This window comes from Plectropomus leopardus, chromosome 8 (genome assembly GCF_026936395.1).
Source record: "Plectropomus leopardus strain MGB_pleo_1.0 chromosome 8, ASM2693639v1, whole genome shotgun sequence".
Lineage (NCBI taxonomy): Eukaryota > Metazoa > Chordata > Actinopteri > Perciformes > Serranidae > Plectropomus > Plectropomus leopardus.
This window is the reverse complement of record NC_142183.1, coordinates 31,479,209-31,505,449: the sequence shown is the minus strand read 5'-3', so window position 1 is coordinate 31,505,449 and position 26,241 is coordinate 31,479,209. Positions and strand designations below refer to the sequence as shown.

Genomic DNA, 26,241 nt, shown 5'->3' with positions numbered 1-26,241 from the left:
CACACACACACACACACACACACAAGTTTCACAAATAGAACTACAGATGAACCTGCAGCATCTGGTGTGTGACACTAATACTGATCGTTGTGTGTTGGATCCCGTTTAGGTTTTTGGGACACTATTTACAAGTGTTTATTTCAAACAATTCAATTACGATTAAACGATTACAATATGATGAACAGAGAACAAATTTAATGAGAAAATGAAAATGTGGAAAATACTGTAGTGTACACAATAACAAAAATCTAGAAATAACAAAAGCCTTCTTTAAATCTCAATTTAAAATCCCAAATATTACATTACATAAAATAAGATGCCACATTTTTACTTGACACATATAATGATTTATTTCAATTTATTTTTTAGATTTTAATGCATAATAAAAGTGCAAGTTTAATCATTTTTTATAGTATAGTCAAGATTGTAGTTTGGACAGAAAACAGATAGCAATCCTAATATATGGAAAAATGCTTTTATTAAACATTATTTATCTGATTTTACACACTGAGATTTGGAAGTATTGCTGGTATGTAAAACAATATTTGAGAAACATTTGGGATAAAATAAAATAATAACAGAACAATGGTGGAATGTTAATAGCAGCAACACGTCTGGATAACTATTAAGCACATCCAACTGCAGCATTAAGACAAAAGTATTAACTATTATTTAGACTTACACAGCAATCTGTCTCAGGGTGACTTTTTTTTTATAACTTAAGTCATATTTCAATCATAGCTGCTCAGTCAGTAACAAAACAGTTTTGAACTAATTTTTCTCAGCATTTGTTACAGTCTGGGAAATCGTCTCTAGACAGCATTTTAATCATAGAGAGGAAGTCAGTGCACTGACAAACAGTTTGAGACAATGTAGGTGCTTATTGTCTTCTGTTTTACTGAGTTTATACAAAAGCAGTAGCAGCTTTAACATGTTAAAATTCATCTGTAGAAAAGAAACTGCTGCATTGACCAACAAAATAAACTGTTTCTATTTAATCTTAAATGGAAGCTGCGGCTTATTATTTCTATAAGGTGTTTATAAGGTAACTTTTGATCTACATTTGGGTTGAATATATCTTCGAGATACAATAAATGGCATTTTAAGAGATGCAGTATTCAGCTATTTAATTCCAGATTTGCAGTTTCGTGATGGACACATCAATGGATTGTGACATATTAAAGGATTTTGAATGTTTTTTTTAATATAAATTAATTTCAGTTTAAGTAATTGATTGTACTGATATGTTAATGAATTTTAATTGATTACCTGCAAGTTTTAAGTATTTAAAAATGATTTAACATCTTTAATGTTTTCTGAATAGCATTCAATTTTCACTGGAACTGGAAAAAAAGAAAAAAAGTCCCCTGTTAAGGTTCAAATTAAGGATTGGCATTTATGTTAATCCATTAAAAATACATAAATGTGTGCCTAATAAAAGACATAAGGTCTTATGGTAAAGCAAAATGATGTCCATCAATCCATTTAAATCTGATAACCGTTCCCTTAAAATCCCAGTAAAAAAATACTTTAATTACATAAGTATTAATGGGTAAGCTCATGAACTTCAAAGGTTGTACCGTTTCTAGCAACATAAACTGCCTTTTCTCTAACACAGCTTTGGTCATATATATAAAAAAAGGCCAAAAGGTATTTGGTAAAGAATGTCGTATTATGGCTTAAGTACAATAAATGCTTGTTCTTTGCGTTGTCTGGCACATCGGAAGATACAGCAGAACTTAGTTGGCATAGGCGGTGACACATGGGAAACTCTACTGCGATGAGGCTGGGGGGGGGGCAAGAATGCAGGTAACACTGCAGTCTCACTGGAGACAAATAAAGTCAAATGCTGAGGAGAAATTAGAAAAATCACACTGAGAAATGTTAAGCTGTCATTATCTTAAAATGTTTCCCATGTCTCACAGCCACAAATATTCATTTGTTTTCTCAACAGGCTTACACCACATCAGGGTCACAGGCAGGCAGGAGTCTATCCCAGCATGCTCTGGGCACACTCTGGACTGGTCGCCAGTCTAGACACATTCACACTTATATTCATATCTACAGGCAATATTGGAAGCTGAGTGTTTTTTAAAGTGACACTTCTGCTAATCACTCAACCACCATATGTCCCAAAGGAAAACTGAGATCCAGAAAAAAAACAAATACCATGTAGCTGTAATAGAAGTCTCACTTTACTCCGAACTTCCTTTTTAGCCCTACGTGGATGACTGTTGTTTTTGTCAATACACACTTAATATCCTTTTCAGATCAATCACTACTCAATACCATTAAGGTATCAACAAAAATAACTCAGTACCAAGTAGTCAGACAATACCTGCATTTGTTTATTTTTGTACCCAGGTCAAGAAACAAATTGTTTTGCTTGCAGCAAATCACTACAAGTGTTGCAATTTAATGCAACATGTGATTGGCCGACTCCCACAGCAGCTACAACCGAAACAGTGTTGTGTGGTGTAGTCAAGTGTTTATTTGGACGGAGCGGCAGTTCAGCATGTGGAGATGTCACTGAAACAATCAGAAAAATGACCTTAATACACTTTCAAAATGTATTTCATGTAAACAAAAACAGGTATCAAAGTATTCTAATGGTATTGGTATCTCTTTAAGGGTACTGGTATTGGTACTGGTGTTGTCATTTTTTCAACAATACCCACCCCAAATGCAAAAAAGATTCATAAAGTGACACTTCTATTTTGGCTAACAAAGAATGGCTTTAAATATCAAGAAAATGCAGCGATGCGCACTCTCTTCATGTCTGATCCTGTCACACAGGCGAACACAGTCAGTCAGCGTGTGTCTGAGAGCGTGTGTTTGTGTATCTCCTTTACGCTTTTTTCATGCCTCTCCCCATCAGGCAGGCGAAGATGGTCATCACCATTTTAGGGTTGATCTCTACCAGGTCCTCAGGCAGAGCATAGACCTTTGCCCCGATCTTCCTCGCCATGGAAATGGCGTACCTGGTGCAGGGAAGGATCATAGTTAGGATCACGATGGCAGCGTATTAGACTGTGACACTCTTTGCATTTTTCAGTTGTTTGGTTAACATCAAATGCATTTATTTGTGTTTGACATTTTCTTTTATCAGCTAAAATATGGAGTAACATTTGTGTCAAAATCATGCAAGCTGAACATGGGAAAAAAAATTGCAAGCATGTTTGTTATGTTTGGTGGAATAATTGGTGATATTATCGACAGTTAGTGCGCAATAATAACCTTCATAATAGCTAATCAGAAATGACCCACTGCAAAACTGTGATTGGCTGGCATTGTGGTGCACGGTAACAGTGTACAGGTAAACTGGACTGTGTTTATCTGACACATGAGCACCATTCATGTACACATCATTGCACTGGCTGCTGGGGCTACTACACAAGATGTCTCCAGCTCATCAGAAATACATTCACATTCACGCACACATTGATTGCACAATGGATGTGTAAAGAGAACTGGATACAGCTTTGAAGGCAGGCCCTCGTTCATTCTTCAGAAATTTGCTCAGTGTTTGGTATGAAGTTATCTTGGGCTCTCTAGCATTTTGGGACTCATAGAGACTCACGGTGGCTTAGTACAGTCGAGTGCTTCAGACCGGCTACCGTCCTCCAGACAAATGGCTAACTTTTGGTTAGTGCTTGACTTGCTTAATGTGCACCTCTTCTAAACTTTTTAAATGTTATCAGACTGAACTGACCAAGTCCCGGTCATGAAATGAGTCATTTTGCAGGGGTTGTGATGCTCAAAAAAATGTATCAAGTGTTTTACGGACATCTCTTTTACAATTAAAGTCTATGGTGAAAGAGACTTTTTGGCATCACATGGCAGACCAGTATGATTTAATTCCACTTTTGGCCACTGTGTAAGATTGGCTTCAAAGCCCGACACTGTTCCTGAAAGCTTAGATTGCACAGACATGTAGACTAATCCTGTGCTCTAAATATCCCATTACACGCTCAGAATGTAGTCACAAATATGATGCAAAAACGCAGCAACTCGGAATAAAGAAAGCAAGAAAGCTAGTGGGCGATTACTTTGCATTGTTGAGTTTGTCTTCGTCTGACAGACTTCCTGTTTGAACCAGCTCAAAGTTCACACTATCTGGCTGAATGGCATCAATCAGGTCCAGAACTGGCATACTGGTACCGATCGTTTTGTCCTAAAAAAGGGGAATAACCACACTCATATCAAACACGTATCACATACATGCAACACACTTTAAAAACCAAGGCAAGAACTGACCTTTTACTTAAAACAATGATACTGCACACAGGATGGTTGTGTTGTAAAACTATACGTTTAAAAACTGAAGTTATGCTCACCTTAAAGCTTTTGATTGAGGAACTCTTGCCAGCGTCAGCCAAAGTCTTGTTGACCCATGAAATTATCAAATCATCTCCTGCAACTTCTCCATCTCCAAGGTTTTCAAGAATATTTAACGTGTACCTGCGTGTAGATAATAAGACCACATGTGAGAATATCAACAGTTAAATCCAGTGTGGATCTTGGGGTACAACCAGTGAGATAAATATTTTGCATAAATATTTTAAGGTCCAACATGCTACTGTTATAAAAATCAAACAATGAATGTAAAATCTATTTCAGTATCTTGTTGTTATTAATTACGTAAACAGTTAACTGTGCTCTGATGTCCAAAGTAAATGATAATATTTAGCAAATCAATACTACATCTCCTATAAACCCCATTAAATTCAGGTGCAAAAAGGGGAAATTCTTCACTCCTTCTCTGGTGTATTTCCACGTGTTCATCAGCTGTATAGTAACTTAAACATAGATGCTTGTCCCTCTTCTCAATGCTGTTTTTCCTTTTTAATGGTATTTTTCTAAACATGTCAGAGTTACTATATAATAAAATTAAGTTTCACTGTCACCTTCTCATCAGCTGCCAAACCAATGCCAGAGTTAGAGTCGAATTTCCATCGTAGAGGTCCTGTCCGCCAATCCCCACCAGGGAGAAACCAGCTTTGTCCTTACCCAGTTTAACAGCATAATTGCAATTTTCCATCTGTTGTACACACACACATAAAGTCATTTATTTCACAACAACGCATGAAAATGAGTTCAAAATGAGACAGTTTTACTTTTTTTTTAAAAACGTAATTATTTTCGATAATTGAATTTCTTCCTCATTGAAGGGGACTTCAGAACATTCTGAATGTTCTGTTTCCAATATTTTTTCTTTATTTGAGACAAATTAATATTTGATCATAAAAGATTTTTTTTTTATATGGTCATCTAATCCAGGGACTCGAAATTATATAGGTCACACTGCTACATGTAGCTGCATGCTAATGTCAGAGGAACATGTCCACCTGTGAAAATTTTGGTTACAGTCATTTCCCGGCTGCAATGATGGTGCAGAGATGCCAAAAAGTGGAAGACACAGAAACAAAAACAGAAACAATCAGAGCAGACTGGGCTGTTTCAGAAGGAGGGCTTTAAGAGACAGACACTAAAACGAAGTGTTTCACCAGAGGGTGAAAACAGGTATATTCAAGCAGATGGAATGAGGAAATATAACATGTTTTTTGAATAGTGAAGCATGTAAACACGTTCTAGTAGAGACCAAAATGAGTATGAAGTATGAACCTGAAAATGAACATGATAGGTTCTGTTTTAGCTTCATGTTTCACATCCGTTCTTTAAAGCAGCAAAGTAGTATGTACAGTACACATACCTTTTTTAAAAGCCCTGCTCCTCCCTTGAATGGAGGGCGGTTGACTTTGCACTCCCAGTCCACTGGCACCTTAATCTTTTCGTAAAGCTGGAGAATCACCATGGCATCCTGCAGGTCACTGCATGAACACACATATACACACATGGATGTGGTTAAACTCTGTGTAACAGTGTGGCAATAAGCAGTGAAAATAAACATTACAGCAAGTCATTTCAGGCTGTTATACCGACCCGTAGATATGGTGAACATGTGGACTGACTCCGAGAGAGTTCATCCAGTTCCTGAAAGTTCTCTCCTCTCTGGTCTCACCTTGACACAGACATCAAGAGAGAGAGAAGTTAGCCTCACAGGTGTTAGCTGAATCCTACATGTATGGACATGGATTATTAATCCATGCTGCTTACTGATCAGATTCCAGTCTTGGTCCTCTGGTTTGGTGAGAGCCGGGTATTTGTTGAAGAGTGTGGCTACGAAGGCCATGTTGAGCTTTGAATTTCCAGAGACGATATCAGTGGCAGTTACAAACTGTCGGCATCCGAGGCGGTCGGCCTGTTTGAGCACAAGCTCTGCTCTCTTTGTAAGATCCTTCTCCTGGTGACACACAGACAAACACAGATGAACATTTTGTTGTTGTTTTGTTGTCATGTGTGTGTGTTTAAAACTTTTATTCTCAGTGTAATTCTGTAGATTTTTTAATATCCAGTGAGGTCAAAAGTCATTACTGCATTAATGTATAACAACATGGAGGAAAGAAAGCAGTAAGCAAGAGTATTCCACTAAGTTTAAAAGTTGCATATTACACACAGACATCGCTTTATCAACTTACATAAAGACCAGTCATGTCGATCTCAATCCGTGGAACGTCCTCTTTGCTGCCATCTGGAGCAATCTGCTCAAGCAGGTGGAAGTACGCCTTGGAGTCCTGCACACAAACACACACAAAGTAAGAAATACAAGAATTAAGCTGTCTGACACAAGCCCCTCTCACACATGCATTACTCAGAGGAGCTGTGAGTGAAAGTCAAGTGGCAACCTCAGACCAAACAATTCACATTTTTGAAATGTGATTAAACCAAACAAAGTATTTTCATGTGAGAATGTTTCTGCCACAATCTCCTGTTGTGTGCTGCATGTGTGAAAGGGAAACTTCAGACAACAACCGGATATCTGGCCATTGTCTAGAGTTTATATGAGAAGACAGCTACAGGTATTTGCTTGAAACTGAGGTTTAGCCATAAGATGACTCTTTACAGTAAGCGTTTTAGGAATCACACTGAGATTTCCCTACCTTGATATCTCCAGAAAAGTTTGATATGGACATGCCAGCTTTCTTTAAATGGAAATTGGCCCAGCGCAGCAGCAGCTCCTCCGGACTGAGCTTCATCAGCTCCTCCAGACTCTCCCCTTCCTCCAGCAACGCTGCTATAGCTGTGCACAGAGAGACAAGCTGATATGTGATGGTGAAGTGATCAGCGAATAAACGTCAATTCAAGGCAAAACGTTTGTATGAGAAAGATTGTCTGCATGTATTGGTCAAATGTATAATTCTTTGTTATAATTCTTACTTTTATGTTGCTATGTTTTCATGCTGGCAGTCTCTGTTATATTGTCATTTTTAGTTCCTCTGCATGGGAACATTACATCTGGTTTTGTATCTACAGACACGTCTGAGTGTGTGTGTGTGTATGTATGTGTGTATGTGTGTGTGTGTGTCTGTGTGTGTATGTGTGTGTGTGTACACACCTTCATTGCGGCTCAGCTCTATATCAGCGAACAGTCCTATCTTGATAATCTGCCAGAGGAGTCCAAGCACCAGGTGAGGTTTTCCCTCCTTCAGATCTTGAGCTCCGATGTTGACAACTTGGCAGCCGATGGCCGAGGCTGAGTTCAGAGCCAAGTTCAGATTCTCCTGTTGGTGGAAAAAATAAAGTTGGATCATAAAGGTTCAATACATTGTAAATATGTATAACCAGTGATGTAAATTTAAATATGAAGGTGGTATCAGTGTAAAAAAATAAAAGCTAGCTGTTTATTGATTGTGAATTGCCTTCATTTATGTGTATATTTGCCTCTGCCCTGGTGATGGCCATGGCTGAAAGCACTATGTTTTCGGGTTGTTCTTCTATTCCATTCTTGTGAACGCAATATCTAAAGAACAAATTTTGAATTTCTTCAGACTTAAAACAAATGTCTACTTGGACTCAACGATCAACTGATGAGATTTTGTTGGTAAAGGTCAAGGTCACTGCGGCCGTGTGTGTCTTATTTTTGTGAAAGCAATATCTCATGAATAGCTTGATGGAATTTTTCTTTTTTCGAATTTGGCACAAACATCCACTCATTCAAATATGGTCAATAGTGTCAAGGACACTCTGACCTCACAAAAGATGTGTATGAAGCACCCATGTTTTCACAGACATGGATGTAAACTGCAAGTGCAGCATATAACTGTGGGCTGGTAATTCAAGTCCTTTACGATTTATGTAAGAAAGTTATTCACACTAAAACCAACATATATAGCTGAGAAGTCAGGACTAACCTGTGTGGTGAAAGGTGTGAGTTTCTTTTTGTTTATGGTTCTTTCATCAATGGTGTCGGGAACAGAGAGGTTGATGAGTTTACTGCAAAAGCAAACGTGAGGAAAAACATATCAAAAGTCCTTCGAGTTAACAGATCAGGATCAGTGGAGCTGAAAGTAAGATTAAGGATAAAATTCCAATTGTGAAAACACAAGTACAGATGAAGTGAGTCACTCTATGATATGATTTTTCAAATTTGTGAAGGTTTACCAAAGTATGATGCCGTCTGCCACTGCTTTAAACAGAGCCTCTGTTTCAGGGTTGATGGGCAGGACGTGTTCACAGTCTGGATCCTTCTCCAAAGACGAGTTGATGTAGTTGGCAAAGGCAAAGCGCTCCTGCTCTGAAATACAGTTGAATCAAGTGTCACATCCTTTCATTATCAATGTCTTGGCTTAAGGACATTGATTACAGTGGACAGGGAACCCTCATATATCATTTTACAGGTATTGACATTACGAGACAATAGGCCCCTGAACACGTTTAGAAGGCCACAGCTACATAGGAGCAAGAAACACCGAATTTATAGCTGTTCAGCCTCTTTTTGTTGTTGTTTTGCGTCATTATGCTTCACTCTGGGTTGTATGGTTGTATGTCTGCTTGTGGTCAGTTTTTATCTCTTTGCAGTTGTTTGACATCACTTTGCAGTCATTATGTTTCTCTTTGTGGCTGAATTATACCATTTTTTAGTCAAACCACATCTCTTTGTAGTCATTGTATGCCTTATGTGGTTGTTTTGTGTCTCTTTGTGGTCGTTTTGCCCTTATTTGAAGTCATATTGCATCTCTTTGTAGTTGTTTTGTGTCTCTTTATTAGTGTTGGGTGATATGGAAAAAAGTCAAATCACTATTTCTGTCAAGCTTAAAGGCTCCCTTTTAATCCTAAGTGAGATATGAAGATATCATAGTTCACTGACAGTTTTTACTTGGCCATGGTAAACATATGATTCATTATTATTTATTAGACTAGCATTGTATAAAAATTAAAAGCTCCATCTTGAACAAACTTCAGGTAAACCTAAGCACATTGTGGCCAACCTCTCCCGACTGCAGGACTCTGACTTCAACTTCTGTGAATCTTCTGAGAAATGTGCTATTAATCATTTTACTCAGGAAAAAAAACAACAACTTTTGAGTAGGCCTACTTCTCCTATAGCTGCCAACAGCCTGCCAACATTCCCAGTGAGAGAAAGGGTGAAAATAAGTTAATGTGCCTGTGGCTCCAGGCCCCCAAAACATTGCATCCGCCCCTGGTAATATTAACAAGAGCTCAGCGTGAGCGGCTGGATGAGACACGGAGCGATGCGTTCTGGTGTTTCTAAATAATTGATCCACAGTCTGATTAAAGTTGAAACTAACACAGAGTGGTCTGTAGAAGTCTAAAGAAGTCACTTTCCACTGCTTCAAATTTGGCTGTTTACGACACTTTGGTGCTGTGAAGCTCTGCTCTGTTTGTCTGTCTCACGGAGCTGCTGTCGGACCATCAGCTGTTGGTTTCATTATGATGAAACGCTGTGGAAGCTCATACAGCTCGGTTATCAAACACTCAGCTTTTCTAGAGTTAAAGTCGTTTACTGCATTTGGCTCCCTGCAGCGCTATTCTTGTTATCTTTGGCTGTTTGTGTTGTCTGTCAAAACATGCGTTCTATCGACATTCTATTGACATTCTATTGACTAAGTCTCATATTTCAATCGAGGAAAAGTTAATTCACGATTGATATCCTTTTGCATTTTATCACCAAGCCCTCCTCTTTATAGGTATTTGGTGTCTCTGCAAATGCTTTGCAACTCTTAGTAGTCATTTTCTGTCTTTGCAGTTATTTTGGCCCTTTTTGGGGTGAAATTATCTCTTTGTTGTCTCTTTCTGGTCTTTTTGTGTCTCTTTGTTGTCTCTTTCTGGTCTTTTATGTCTCTTTGTTTGTGTTTCTTTGCAGTCATTTTGTGTCTCTTTCTGGGCAGTACATGTCCTTAAATAACATTTTGCAGGTGAAAGCCAGAGACAGCCTCTGGACCTGTTCCCTGTAGGCCCACTCAGTAATCCATCCATGGGAATTGTGTTAAGGGAGCTTTACTTACCAGAGATTGAATGCTGAGTTCCTGCACTTGAGATCTCGCTGGTGCCCCCGATGTTGACGATGCCTTCTTTCTTATTGAGAGCTTTTTTGAAACCCTCGGCTACCTTGTCATCCTTCAGTTCCCTGTAAATCTGAATGTGTACACAAAAACAAGCAGATGCTTAGAGTCAATCAAAATATGTCTTTATTATTTAAGATACTGATTAATATAGTTAGTCAGTCAGCTCTTGATTTAGTTTCAGAGTCAATTACTATCACAGACAGTACCTTAGTTTGAATCAATTCTAATGAATTTTATACTAATTGGGTGACCTTAATCAACATTTAGTTCACTTCTATAAACGGATATCTGCATATGTGTGCAGAATCTGTGGGAAACGAGACAAGAGTTTGGTACAGAAAGCGTTCTGGTCTCAGTTTCAAGTCTAATGTAGTCTAAGTAGATTTAAAAATCACATGTGAGAGGCAGGTAAAAAGTCCCTGTGGAGAGCAAAGGAGGCAGAAGACACTGGCCAAAAAACAAAACCCATCAGCTATCGTCTGATAACACAGTTTAGCTTTTAATTGGTTTATTAGCTGGTTACATCTGACAAAAGGATCAACAACTCTAACTTGCAAATCAGATGCTAATCAGACTGTAAACAACAACCAACGAATGTAAGAGGAAGTCTTAACCTGGATATTTAAGTTATCCAGATATCTGCTGTCTACACTGGACCCTCAGAAATGTTGGCCATTGCTAAATCAATGTTAAAATGTTGTCAGATGATAACCAATTTACATTTAGTTGATAATTAGTTTACTGTTAGTAAAGTTGTTAATCAGTTTAGTTGGTTGGTTGAGAGTTAGTAAGTGAGTTAGTGAGTTAGTTAGTGTTACCTACAGCCGTGAACTCTTCCATGCTGATGCGACTGTCGTTGTCTTTGTCCAGCTTCTTAAGGAGTTCTCTGATCTTGAAACCAGGCATAGTAAAACCCACCTCACGGAAAAGACTGCTGAGTTCACAGGCGGTGATGTAACCATTACCATCCACATCTAAAGAAGTGGGGTGGAGCCAAGAGGAAAGATAAAAACTTTATTATTTTGAGTCTACGCTGCTCATGATTCAGTCAGTATCATCTAAACACCTGGAGTCTGGTGGGACTAGATTTAGCCTCTGCGTGATTTACATGTGTTCATAGTTGTTTACAATAGAGGAGTAAATATTTGCAGTTAAAAACACAGTGTCACTAGTGGTTAAAAAGAAAGCTTACGCCAGGAGACAGTTAGCTTAGCATTAAGACTTAAACTGAAAGAAACAGCTAGCCCAGCACTTTGTAAAGGAAACAAATCCATGAATGAGGACCCACTCCCTATGTAGATATAAATGGCTTATTCTGAGATACTGAAAACAACACAAACAAACAACTATTTAATTATAGACTAAAGACAAACATACTTATTACAATATATTATTTTCAATTTCTGCTCATATGTTCCTCTAAATCCTACTCATTGGACTTAAATGAGGGTGCATCCAAGGTTTCACGTCTTGTCATATTTTCGCAGGATAAAACTGTCTGTCAGATGGTGCAAACACCATGTATACAAACGTGATTGTACGATGCTGCACCCCACTTTGAACAGGTTTGACTGATTCATCATTGTCTGATGGGTCCCTGCAAAATACACACACACACATTTCACTCACCCACTTTCTGGAAGCCCTCCACGATCTCCTCCATCTCCTCGGCGCTCACAATTGCTGACATGCTGACTCCTATAAAATAGCACAGTAGCTGCATTTACAATTTGAACTCTTTACACATTATATCACCTATTTCTAGAAAAAATCTTCCTTAGACTAAACTACAACCACAGATCGTATCACTGCGCAGAGGTTATAGTGCATCTACTCATGGACGAGAGGCTTGTAAACATTAATGGCTTCCTCCTTGCCAAAGCTGTAATGTTAGCTTGCTCATCGGTGAGCTAGCAGTAGATTCACGCTTCCTTCTGCCTGGTGTTTTGGTTGGCTGGTGTAGTTTGGCGGAAAAGAAAATAGTTACTACATTAAACTGCTCACAAGATCTGTGGCTTATCTTGAGTAAACCGGTCAAAACAATCTGGATTAATAAATACCTCTATAGACCTCTATCAGACTTGATTAAATCTGTGAGACAACATCTTAAATACGGATGTGAATAGTCATATGACCAGTCACGTGAAGAAGATACACGTCAATAAATATCAACAAATAAATACATAATCACACACAAACGCTGTACCTATTCTTGCAATACTGTTGCCATTTTGCATGCCGAGGAAAGAAATATAAGTGCATTCATGGAACCCTTTTTAAGTTTTGCTGGACAGCAGCACTGTGGTAAAAAAAGACAATCATGAGATTACTACAAATGCTAAAACTTAGTGTCGCCACTCTTCAAGTAGAGAAGAGTCAGTAAAGTTTAATAAACTAGCTAACAATAGCCAACATAAGCTATTGGTCACACCAGGCCACCGAAGCCTTTAACAGCAAAACCCCTTTATGTGGAACTCAGCAAAACAAGAGTTCTACTGCCTATAAAATTGAGATTTTCATGTGTTATTTCTCCTTTTAAGAGTTACATAGTCCCACTTTTATAAATCTTTTCAGCCTGTTGTCCTGCTGTTGGTTTCTTGGGTTTCTGTATTGAACTCGGGCATCTCAGAGTAAAAGGAATTTGTTAAATAAGATGGCTCGAGGCTCTATTAGCTCAGTCTATGGGATATGATATCGGGGCGTGTCCGTTTTTCCTCTATTTACCGTTACATGCTTGGGCCAGCCTGGGGGCACACTCTCTAACAGCACAGCTCTGTTAACTCAGCCAGGAAAACAGATAGTAGCTTGATCTATTATACAAGGAGCCATTTAGCATGCTAGTTACATCAGCCTAGAGATCCTTATAACATCTAATAGATGTAGATTGCCTTTGATGTAATATGATTCTGTAATGGAGGGCATAGACAATTCGTATTATAGCTCTCTTAGAAAGCTATTCATATTACAGCTAATGTATAAAATAGCTCCCCCAAAACACGAAATGATCCGCTGGAGACTGTACATAGAATCATAGACCTGCATATTTATTACTGCCTTGGCTAAAGGTTAAAGCATGATTTTACCCAAATAGCCAAAAAAATCTAACTTTAAATGACAGTCCCAATGATTTTCTGCTATAACTAACTACAGTCATAGTGGAATTTCACTATGGACATAATTTGTTTGGTTTTTTTGTTTACGTTTTGAGATCTTGTGCCCTTGACACTTCCCAAATACGATTGAGATGATGTTTTGGCCTCTCCAACACGGTTTCCCACACATCCATTAATTTGTGGCGGCCAGCCAGAATTAAAACATTTGCCGCCATTAATAGATTTTCTATTTGTGGAGCTGGATTGTTCATTAGGAGCTCTGTTGAAATATCCATACTGTTGGTTATTTATTACTCCATACTGTTGGAGCAGACAGCGTACTCTGGGCACAGACAAAGCAGCAGAATGCCAGGTGCTTTGAAATCTAAATCAACTGCTGGGTCTAAAAGTTTGCATTCACTCGCAGCAGCTTGTCCTGTCATCCATGGACCCGATGCTCTGATCAGATTGACAGATAAATTAACCACCACCAGGCAAATCACAAACTTAAAATCATCAATCGTATATATATCGTCAGCTACCACAAATACACTCAAAAGTATCCAAAAACACCACGGTTCACCACATTTTCAGCTGACTGAAGTCTTAACACATCCCAAAAGCAGACCAAAGGTGGCATCTACTAAAGGTTTTTTGAGGCATACTGTACAAGAAAATATTTCTTTTTAATTTGGGATAGCTGCCCCTTTGATACCACCTGATACGCCAATGAAGTGAGGTAGCTTTGTTTTGGCATTCATATCCCTTCACATAAGTCCTAATGTAGCAAAAGCAAAGCTCGGTAGTTGCATGGCAGCTTAATGCATCATACATCAGATAATGATATAGAGAATATTAGCCTTGGTATAAAGTCCCAGCAGTAAGAGTAAATGTGATTAGACTATACTGTATGATTCAGAGAGCTCTCTGCTGTAGAGTGCAGAGTCCTGCACGCTGAGACAAAAACCTTATGGCAACTTGATGTATTACATCCACAGGCAATCAATAAAGCCTGGGAAGCCAAAGCCATCCACACAAATAATGCATTGTAAGCCTGAGATATCATGATATCTAACTCCAAACATCACAGAAAAAGAGGGCAATGGAACAGATAAACCAAAATACAATTTTCCTTGTTTTGACATCCATTAAAATATTTGATTTGATGATTTTTCTCCACTTTTTCAACCTAAGACTTTGAAAGAACATTAGCTTGACACTGGTGAGAAAATTCTCTTAAATTACTGCTTTCACTATTTGTTTTATTCCAAATCATCTTTTCACATCGAAATTCACTTAATTTCTATTAGGATTCCTCTCAGACTAAAAGATTTCACGTGCCATGATCATGTTGCAGCACTGGCACATAATCAAATCGACTACGCTTCAGCACCAACATGCAAACAAATTGGCTGCTTAGTAATGCATACACACTGAGATACAGGCAGGTAATCACAGGGCCACGACTGTCCCCAAAAACAGCTGAGACAAATACAGTTTGTTTGAGCCGCTCCTAAGAAAATAATGTAATATTCGTGGTCAGATGACACATTACTTAATGTCAGCTATCTATTGTCGAGGTTATTTGAATAATGTATGGCCATGTATTCTCCCTTATGCAAAACAGGCCTGTACAAACAATACAGACCTTCTAATGGAAATGGAAGACCTTAAAACAATAGTTATTGATTTACCAAACTGGACAGCGTGGAGCATTTTCTAATCATTGCATTGCACATAAAAAAAGGAAGCTATATTTTTAATCTTTAATTTTTGTGTTTTTGCAATTCTAAATCGTTTAACTTTTTCAATGTTCATGCTCAATTGTTGGATTACAGAAAAACATCCTTACTGCCACAAGATGTCCCTGCTACACCCAAGAACAGTGAATGCCTCTAAGGTTTGTCCTTGCTCTGTTTTCTGGCTATAAAGTAGGGGTAGATTAGATGTGCATTTATGCCAGTATTACCTAGAATATCACATAAATGCCAAATTAAATAACATCACATTTAAATAACATCACATGATTGAATACAGCATGTTTAGGAAATAGGCTATCTGTATCTGTGCCAGTGTGGTGGAACATGCCAGCTGATAAAGTCTTTGCTGTCCTTAACCCTTTGAGACCTGAGCAAAATGTCTTCATTTCTTTCAAAAACATAGTAAGGAGGCAGTGAGCAACTTAAAAACACATGGCCCAAAAATAGCAAGAAATTAGTAAAAGAAACAAGAAAATGACCTCGAGAAATTGCAGAACATCCAAATATTTTTTTTTCTTCCTGTAACATAATTTTAAAATTCAATTATACATATTCATGATAGTTTTTTGGCCATTTTTCAGTATTTTTTAACGTTTCTATGATCATTGTCACCAATTTTTTTCAAACTAATTTTCAATTTATTTCCAGGTAATTGTCCTTGCTACCTTTTGCTATTTTTTGGCAAAGTGTGGGACATTTATTGCCAAGTTGGTCATTGCATTTTTCCCCGTGTTTCTGAAAGAAATTAAACCAATTTGCTTGTGACAGGTGTCCGAGTGCTGCACAGGAAAAGCAGTGTTGATCCAGGTTAACCAGAAAGGGACAACACCAAACTACACTGATTAAAAAAAATTGAAAACATAAATCGGTCATCAAATCCTATAATAATTAATGGCACTGCATTGTGTGGACTATTTGTCCTCCAGATTCACATTCTGAGGATTCATTGTGTCATCCAGCCACACCAGCAGTGATGCACATGATTGAAAGAGTGTGTGTGAGTGTGTGATAGGAATCCTGATGGACCCTCACACCTACACCCCCCACCCCCCCACAATGGCCATGAAGTCACACTACAGTATTATTCATTTACAATGTTCATTTAGAAAAACATTAACTTATAGCCTATGTATCTGGGAAATAAACACTATAAAAGTGTTGTTTAAACTTGTACCAAGAAATTTACTATTACAAGCATTATTGCAAGCATTTACTTCAAGAAAAGGATTGTCTTGGCAAAATCTAATCATAATCTTAGAAAAAGAAAAAAGATTTGATTCCTTGAGCTAGCTACATGGGCTTATCCATAAGTCAGCTAGCATAATGCACACTTTGAACAGGCAATGTCGAATAGAAGCCTCTCACATAATTGCCTGTACTGATAAAATTGTAGTACAAATTAAATAAAACAAGCACACATGCATGTACACGGCATTAACATTAAATAACGTTCACTGGAAATATTGTGGAAGTAGATAATTAAGTGTCTAAACTAGCTAGCTTAATGCTACATTACTCACAAATACTGCGCATTTTTAGCTACTGGTATCGTTTGTTTTTTAATTCACATGTCACACGGTTCGCTGAGAAATGTTTTAAAGTTATTATCTGGATGTAAGAGCCGCAGCTGTGCCGCAGTGAGTTATAAATCCTCACTGTCAGCAGGACACGACTCCTGAGCCACGGGAAAACGCCCTGAAAAGCTCCTTCCTCTTACCTGAAGTCCGCTGATGCTTCTCAGTACAATCACCCGGGAAATGAATCCCTGTGTCGGCCTCTTGCTGCTCCTCTGTCCCGTTTTCTTCAGCTGACACCGCCCGGTGAGGAGAACCGCTCCTCCCCTCCGCGCCACTCCCTCTCTGAAACCAACCAACCAACCCTCCTCCGCCTCCCTGCCATCAGCAGTCCTGTCTGACCCACATATATATATATATATATATATATATATATATATATATATATATATATATATATATATATAGAGAGAGAGAGAGAGAGAGAGAGATAGATAGATAGATAGATAGATAGATAGATAGATAGATAGATATAGATATAGATATAGATATATAGATATATAAAGTCTGACCACATAGGACACATAAACATATTTAATGGAAACTGTCATTTCGTTGTCTTTTCACTATATAGCCAACTGTTATGTTAATGCTAATAGATTCTAATTTGAAAACAATCATGTCCAAGCTTAAGCCTTTGAAACCTAAGCAAATTGGCTTGATTTCTGTCAAAAACATCATGAGAAGGCAATGAACAATGAAAGAAGAAATGATCCAAAAATTGGCAAAAATTAGTGAAAAGTACAATTACCTGAAAATTAAAAACAAGAGGAAAAAACAACAATAAAACAAAACAAACAAAAAAAGAACACAAAACAAAGTAAAAAAAAAAATCACACACACAAGTAAATGACCTGGAAAAAAAGTGCTTACAAAGAAATTTTGTAATACAATTTAAAATATGTAATTATGATCATTGCATGTATATTTTCCCCTAGCTAACTTTCTAAATCTTCAAATTCCTTGCAATTTGTGGAACTTTTCTTTCCAAGTTGCTCATAAAAATTGCAGGATGTGCCCAGGGATCATTGGATAAGTTCTTGTGAAAGATGTATGAAAGCAGCACAAGAATGGGATGCTGCTCCAGGTTTCAAAGGGTTAATTAGCTGAAAGGCTGAAGTGCTGAAAAGTACACTTTTCGAATGCTGAAACATGGTTCCTTTACAGTATTATAAGTATAAGAGTGATTTACTTTTTACTGATGGATATTTATAATAAGGTAATGTCAATATAAAACAATAAAATGATCATTGTATTATATTAACTTCAATGATTATAAAACTAACAGTGACTTGTACATACTTAAATATAGGCTATGCTGCATAATAATGCACATTTTTTAACTAACCCTTGTCCCAACTGTGCATGTGCAGAATGAGTGTCATTGCTCTGATTGGAAGAATGAGAGCTGTTGCAACCGTCCCCAGTCTCCCCTACATTTTAGAAAAACTGATGCACAAAAGCTTAAACAAAAAGAAAAGCTACAGCAAGTTTAATTTTATCATTTTATTTTTATGTATTTATTTATTTGTTATTCTAGTTTAATTGGCTACTACATTTTTAGTCAAAAAAACTTATGTTTAAATTTGAGCCTTAAGATAGCACTCAAGATAGCATCAGGCTAAAGTGATGAGGTCCAGAAGGAGAACTATAAATCCCTATTGTCAATAAGATCTTAAATGCAATATATGTATTATGCACTAAACCTACAATGCTGCATCTATATTAGCAGCTCTTTGAACAGTCTTTCAGTTCAGTATGTCTCTGTCCTTCAGACCAGCCTCACCCTTTTGCCACTTTATATTGGTAAATCCTGATTGACTCACAGGATGTTCAGCCCAAGGCTGTATCATACCGCATACTCATACATGCCACTGTAGTGACTAGTTTCTCTATTTGACAATTTAAATACAAAAAATAATAATATATAAACTGCACATTTTACACACTTTTTTACAGTTTGCAATTGAATGCATTATGTCAATTTAAACACATGTATCACCATCAGGCAAGTTTAGGTAGATTGTGTTCAAATAGTGATCTGCAGCAGATTACTGATTATTCATTCTGCAAACAGGCTTTATCAGTGAGTGTAACTTTGTGAACTGTCAGAGCTCTGCTGCTACCAGTCTCTACACGCAGGAATTCTTCCTCCGCTCATTCTTCCTCCGCTCATTCTTCCTCCTCTCCTCATACCTTTCCTTCCTATCCCTCCCCCTTTTTCTCTTCCCTCTCCTCTCACACATCTCTCTGTCTCTGCAGTGATGTGCTGAATCTTGTCAGAGTGAATTCCTCCGTTGTGGCCGAAACCCAGGAAGATCTTTCCAGAAGGCCTTGACTTTTCTGATTGTGACACACTTTCCTGGGAAACACACTGGTGGGTTTTGATTCAGCTGAGTAGTGAGCGTCCTGCTTGAACACGCTCGCTGTCATCTGACTGTTTTAACTTGTCATACTGCTCCATTACTGACTGTAACATTAGTCATCTGCTGTAATTAAGTGGTGGGTACAGTATTGTCATTGCTCAATACAAACCACATTGTAGATAGATAAATATTTACATGAAGCATGAATTCACCATACACCCTTAAAGCTGTAGTTGGAAATAAATTTGTCATGTATCTACAAACTTTCACTATATCCAGACAGTCATACATGAAACAGATATATTTTAGTGTACTGTGAAGTTGTAAAATGAGAATGTTTGTGACCTTGACGCCATATTGAACAGTCAAACCAAACTGAAGAATAAACAAATCATATTTTTATTTTCCTCATAGTGCTTCCAATGGCATTTGCAAGAAGCCACTGTGATTGAAGGAAAACAACCAATCAGAGCCGAGGAGTCTCGAATGCAGCTGTCAATCACTGCTCGTGAACTGTGGTCAAACTGTCAAACTAGGCAGCGATGATTAAGTATGAATCAATACTCTTACTGTGTTACCTATTTCTCTCCTCACATGTTTTCACTCTTTTAGTGTACTGTTTAGCTGTAAAGTGAGAATATTTGCTCTGGCTGGTGGGTGGTGCTTTGTTTTGGTTCGACTGTTTTCAGCATGGCAGCCAAGTCACAAGCATTCTCATTTTACAGCTGAACAGTACACCAAAATATGTATTCATGTACTACTGTCTGGATATGTTTACAATTTCAGCAAGTATGTCAAAAAAACATTTTTATAAAAGTTACCAACTACAGTTTTATAGGCTGTGTCATATTACAAATAAGGTTGATTCAAGGCTTACTTAAATTCCAGGTCTACTTAAAGGTTGATCAATACTCTGTAACTGTGTTACCTTTTTCTTTCCTAATATGTTCTAAGAAATGTTTTTTAGTGTGCTGTTTAGCTGTTAAGTGAGAAGGTTTGCTCTTGTGCTTTGTTTTGGTTCAAATGTTTTCCACATGGCAGCCAAGTCACAAACATTCATTTTACAGCTAAACAGTCCACTAAATTATGTCTGTCTCATGTACTACTGGCTGGAAAGGTTTACAATTTCAGCAATTATGACAAAATTTATTTTCATGAAAGTTACAAACTATAATTTTAACATTTTGCTAGGCAAAACAACATATGTCATAATAGAAATAAGTCTGATTCAAGGCTTACGTAATGTCATGAATTAAGGCAATCAGCCTCACACAGGCTTCACACAGGCTGACTCCAGTTGGGAACATTAGTTCCATGTAATTTTCCTGTTTTCCTGTCTGTCAAATAATGACATACATGCAAATAAAGAAAAGATAAGTGTTTATCTGCATAGTAAGACACCTAATAAAAAGGCCACATTTTAAAGATCTTAGTGTACAACTGCATATTCTGCAGTTGCCATGGCATAACAGTGCTGTTACAGGCTGCAACAACTGTTTAATTCATTACTGAATAATTTGCTAATCTTTTTTAAATTAATTGATTAATCTCTGAATCTGTGAAATATCAATGAAATGAATAGAGAGGAAGTCACATCACATCCTCTGGAAGCATTTCAAAGTTGTTCTAAAAACAGCCTAAAGCTAGCCAAGAGCTATTAAATATAAAGAAATATAAAACACCAAATCCTATAAAATAATAACAAAAACAGTACTGTCAAACGTTCCATTTAAATAGAAAAAGAGAGCACAGTCGATGTTTTGTGTTCCAATGTGAATACATCGACAGAAGGACCTTGGATTTTTTTTTTCTGCTGGTGCTTAACCGGGGTTGGAAGCTGACAACTGGCTCATGTGATAACACTGATACTATGTCAACAAGCCAAATCAACTGCTGGCCAATTCACTATTGTTGGCTGCTCCTCTGCCTCTCAGCAATGTGTGTGAGACAGACATGGACACGGAAAAAAAAAACAGACAGAGAGAGTAAGACGGACAGATGGACTTAAAGACTGACCATTGTGCAGTTTTTGGCAGGATGCGGTGGACGCTTTAAACACATGCTTCTATGACTCATAAACCACTCACACATACAGAGAAATACAGAACAGGAGCTGGTACTGTGTCCATCTATTTTAATATTCTGTAGAACTACATGATGTTTGTTTGTGGTGTGTGTTTACCAGGTACACATTGGTTAACTATTAAACTACAATACACTGCAGTGACTCACTGAGGTAATACAGCCTGTACATGACTTATCACAAGGCGGGTTTCCATTAAGCCTCAAACTGCGCAAACTGAAATTGCTAATATAAAGTATGCCTAATGGAAACATGTTAATTTCTAAAAAAAAAAATAATAAACCCTCTCATTTATCACAAAAACATTTTTACGCTTGCATGAGGAGGTATTTCAGGCAATTCGAAAAAGCCCTGTTTCACAAAACTGCAATGCAAACACTTTTTTGGCTTTTATAGGTCACATGATGCTATGGCTATGTGCTTGTCAGTATAGGAAGCTTGGCATGATGCAGCAGGTGCTACAAAAGGTGTTATTGCGTTGCATAACTCTTCAAAAGCTGAGCGGATCAACCAGAAGTTTTGTATTTACAGTTCCTCTGTGAAATTGTGGACTATCACCTTGCACAAAAATCCCTCATACGTGGTTGCTCCCGAGTATAAGGGGCTTGCCTTTCCATTATTGCTCATCTATGATGCCTTCAGTTGGATACGACGGCTAGTACGGTGGCTGCAATAGAATTACCTGCTAATGTTTTGAACATCCTCCACCATGCTGCATGCATATGCAGAATCTACAGAGGTTAATGCTGCTTTCCAGTGGGATCAAGAGCTCTGAATTCACGACTTGAATGAATGCAATATGTCTCATAACTTTTAGTTGTATTTAGATACTCAGTTCAGTCATCTAGCATAAGGTATCCACATGATCTTCTTTGATTAGACCATACAGTAAATCTCACACCACTTGACAGTGTGGTTGGTTTGTTGTTTAGTTGTTGTGCTGAGCCAGCTGTGGTGACTCCAGCTTTATCCATATCAGTTCTGCTTCAGTCCCAATCTGTAACACGAGTTCCTAAATCAAATCTCATGCCATGCTTACTGAATGAGCGTATATTTAGAGATATTTCATGGCTGACGTAGCCAAATTTAAGAAATTACAGTAAGCTGGCCGGGTGGTTGGTCAGTGAAGTCATTCCCTTTACCCAGCCATGCTGGGGTTCAGTGTCTTACGCATGTGCCATAGTATCCAGTCACAAGTACTTGCTTCTGGTTGAATGAAAAATCATTTTACATGCCAGCTCTAAACGGATCCACTTTGAATGTAACACACTGGGAGAAGGTGTAAAAAGACTGTGGAAATAAGTGTTAATAACTGTGGGATATTATAGGTGATAATTGACACAAAAAGCAGACAGAGATGAAATAATGTTGTGAGGTCAGACCAAAAGTCAGTATGACTTGAGGTCTTGGGAATGTTCGTTTTTTGCTCTTTCCAGTGTGTGGGATTGGCAGTGCAGGCTGCCATTTAGATCTGTCAGTCACCATGAAATTTTGTCGTGGGTAGATTGTGATTGTTTGATTTGAGTTGTCAAGCTCTTTTTTCCACAACAAAGACACACAGTTACCCTAAAAGAGTTCACAGTTTCAGTAATGCCCCTTGCTGAGCTAAGAGACTGTAGAGAGGAGTGAGCACATTGTGAGAAGGCTCACAGCGAGAGTGTCAGACAGTTGAACTAAAGCTCCATAATCCAGGCCACCACAGGTTAGATAACTGTGTACTGCTACTACTACTAATTGAACCAATAATAATAGAATATAATAGAAATTGTCCTGCGGTAAGAAGTGGATATATATGGTATATAATATTAAATACTCAATTGCGCATTGATTAGGGAAACATACGTTTCCCAGTCTGGGGAGTGGGACCATCCAAAGGGACCCAAGTTACTCTAAAGGGGGGGGGGGGTAACTCTCAGTGGTGAGAGGGGTATTGAGATCCCTCTCTTAAATATATATATGAAAAAAAACAATCTGTAAAGAAGCACACCATAACAAGTGAAAATCTTGCAGTGAAAAATTACTTAACTAAAACTAACCAAAATTGAAAATACTGATTATGCAGCAGAATGGACCTTGTACCAGTTTTATACTACTGGATTGTCATTATTGATGCATTCACATGTAAGTAGCATTGTAGGGTTGTATTTAGCCAAGGTGGAGCTAATTTTTAAGGTCCATTGGGGTAGGATTTGGGGGATAGTAAATTGGCAGAAATTGAATATAGCCAAAGAAAACTAAGACCCTCCGTGTGTCATTTTAGGTATCCCTCTGCGTCAGCTGTTTACACTCTGAGTTACCATGATGTCAACAAATGCACATGGTGGGATGATGCATTTGTTAACATTTTCTGCCTATTTTACATTTGAAGAACCCCCTACCAACTATCACAGCGAATTTGGGTCATAGCCTCTATTAATCTCAAGTTATGTCAATTCAATATCTAATTGTTAAGTTTACTTGAAATTTTGCTGTATGTACTTAATTTAGTGACATTGTTTCAACCTAAAAATGAGAAGTGAAGTTAACTCTTTGTTCCTAAGTGTTGGCAACTTAAGTAAACCAATTTAGTCTGACACTGATCTGACAACTGAACAGCGGTGTTTACTTAAAAAAACCTTGCCTTGCTGAGTTTATTTGGCACTTCTTTTATGTATGGGTGTGTCACAGTATCTGTCCGTTTAAACAGTTTTGCAGAAAAATATTTTTATACAAGATTCAATTTAATTTTCTGGGAGACTGAAGAGAATCTGCAGAAATTCTGTTGTGCTTTGTTCTACGACCAGCATCTCAAAAGCTAAAGCACTTTTGGCGGTCTTCCCTCTAGCCCTATCCTTCGTCTTACAACAAGCACTTGTTTATCCTCTTCCCTCATCCTCCCTCTGTTCATCATCTTTCAGGAAATAACTTTTAAGAGAACAAAACAACCCTTCTTGGTGTAGAAACCAGAAAACCAGAGTGTATTTTAGCCCTTCATTGAGTAAAATATGTTTAAAAAAAAAGCAACATGTGGGAGAGGTATTAAAAGCATCAGAGGATGTTCCATCACATCCTGTGTTTGTGAACAGGTTTGACCTCTGACCTCCGCTCCAGTACAGTACTGTAATGTTGCATAAAAGAGTGGGAGAAAGGAATGCTTGTGACCGGCCACTTCCACAGTTGCTTTTTGCAAGCTTGCAGAAAGAAACAAAACTATTTGGTGATGTGTTTGCCTTTCATCCAGGCGAATCAAACTCCCCATTGTTGCTGGTAACTTTACACGTCTCCCATTATTCCAGGTCTTTGAGGCTGTCCGTTCAGGGCATTTCTAATCCTCAACAGTGCTCCAACAGAGTGAAAAACTGTTTTTTTTATCATCCAAATCCCACAATGTTTGAGAAGCTTGGTCTGAAGAGAAAAAAATAGTTATTAATAGAAACATTTTAGGTTATTTCTTCTTAAACCTTTGAACCCTGTACAAAGTGGTGATTTATAAAAACGTGGGAAAAAAGGCAATGTGCAACTTAAGAGAAACTTAAGGAAATTGCAAGAAATTCATAGATTTAGAAACTTTTTTTTAAAGATGGCTTTTTCAAGAGAAGTATATCTAAAATAATAATAATTTTAAAAAATTGGTATAAAATTATCAACTTTAAGCAGTTTATATAATTTGTTTTTTTTTTTTTTTTTTTTTAAATCCTGTTTATGTTTGTTTTGTGTTGCTCATTTTCAGGCAATTTTCTTGTAATTTTTGACTAATTTCTTGCAAAATTATTTTCTTCTCAAAATTCTCATTGCCTTCCTCCCATGTTTTTGCAATAAATAAAGGCTATTTACTCAGGTTTTTAAGGGTTAAACAGAGAGAGGAAAAAATCCTTTGTGGTGTTTTTGCTGACGATTCTCAAAATTGGTGCGTGTGAGAGCATGACAAGACAGTTTGTGTGAGTAAAGGTGTGAATGTGTGTTTTTTCCCAGGGCCAAAAGAGAAAACAGTCTGTGAAGTTGTTTGTTAAGTTTGAAAGGCGACACTTGTGCGTTTATCAGTGTGTATCAGGGAGTGTGTGTGTGGCTTTAGGCAGGTCCTCAGCAGAACAATTCCTCAAACCACACCCATCTTAAAGTCCCCCCTCACTTTAGCCCACTGCTTTTCCTTATATGGTCATACCAGCAGCTCGGCTCGTGATTGGTCAAAAAAAAAAAAAACATTTTGATTGAGGCACACACACCTGTGCAGGCTTGAACACACACACACACACACACACACACACACACACACACACACACACACACACTTGCCAATGTTTCCTTGATATGTATTGATAGAGAGTGTGATTACTGATAAAAATGCCCTTAAATGACCACAATTAACACAATAGCTTGCTTCATTTTCTATTTCATGAAACTTCTTTCCTAAATTTTATTCTAAAGCAAGCAGAGGTTCAGTTTTAAAAGGCTGGAGGGTTGTAATTAAATTGTGTCACACACAAACTTACACCTCTTTCCTTGTCTAGACATGCTGTCTGTGAAACCCCCGGCAAAAACACACACAGTGCATACCTGCATCTGCACACACGCCACTATTTATATGTATGAATCTTTCCGAACCTGCTGGAGGATCAAACAGGACACTGAAGCGTCTAAACCAACATTCCTAATCCCTTAAATGTGACACACACACAGCGTTTTGAGGAAGTAGCTTATCAGTGGTTTGAGGAAGTCGGGTCATTTATCACCCAGGGAAATTTGCCTCTGCATCTTTCCTTCTAAACCACTTATTTTATGGTCATGGATAAGTCAGAAAGTACAAATAGTGAATTTCACATGCATATACTGCTGAGCTGGAAAGAATCCTCTGATGCACAAAGAGTGGGAAAGATACTGCAAATTATGACATAACAATGTAAAGTGAGTGACTTCCCCCTAAACAAATTCTCTGAATAAGGAGAAATGGCATCCTCTAGCG

At 37.8% G+C, this 26,241-nt stretch overlaps 1 protein-coding gene across 1 annotated transcript; it reads right to left on the bottom strand.

Moving 5' to 3' along the window:
• Nucleotides 1-461: 461 nt before the first annotated feature.
• On the bottom strand, nucleotides 462-17,123 carry LOC121947902 (plastin-3-like). The gene is made up of 16 exons (XM_042493085.2): nucleotides 16,997-17,123; nucleotides 12,057-12,125; nucleotides 11,250-11,401; nucleotides 10,368-10,497; nucleotides 8,503-8,635; nucleotides 8,253-8,334; nucleotides 7,457-7,622; nucleotides 7,002-7,141; nucleotides 6,540-6,635; nucleotides 6,118-6,304; nucleotides 5,944-6,022; nucleotides 5,714-5,831; nucleotides 4,908-5,041; nucleotides 4,338-4,461; nucleotides 4,050-4,174; nucleotides 462-2,981 (listed from the first exon to the last, which is right to left on the bottom strand). The coding sequence occupies exons 2-16, from the start codon at nucleotides 12,115-12,117 to the stop codon at nucleotides 2,849-2,851; spliced, it is 1,860 nt and encodes a 619-aa protein (XP_042349019.1). The 5' UTR covers nucleotides 12,118-12,125; nucleotides 16,997-17,123; the 3' UTR covers nucleotides 462-2,848.
• Nucleotides 17,124-26,241: the final 9,118 nt, after the last annotated feature.

What these genes read in the sequence shown, in the direction of transcription:
- LOC121947902 (XM_042493085.2), bottom strand. Translation starts at nt 12,117, where the DNA reads ATGTCAGCAATTGTGAGCGCCGAGGAGATGGAGGAGATCGTGGAGGGC. An exon ending in CCAAGACTGGAATCTGATCA is followed by an intron (nt 6,023 to 6,117) that starts GTAAGCAGCATG and finishes GTCTGTGTCAAG; the next exon opens with GTGAGACCAGAGAGGAGAGA. An exon ending in GTTTGGCAGCTGATGAGAAG is followed by an intron (nt 4,462 to 4,907) that starts GTGACAGTGAAA and finishes ATCTACACGCAG; the next exon opens with GTACACGTTAAATATTCTTG.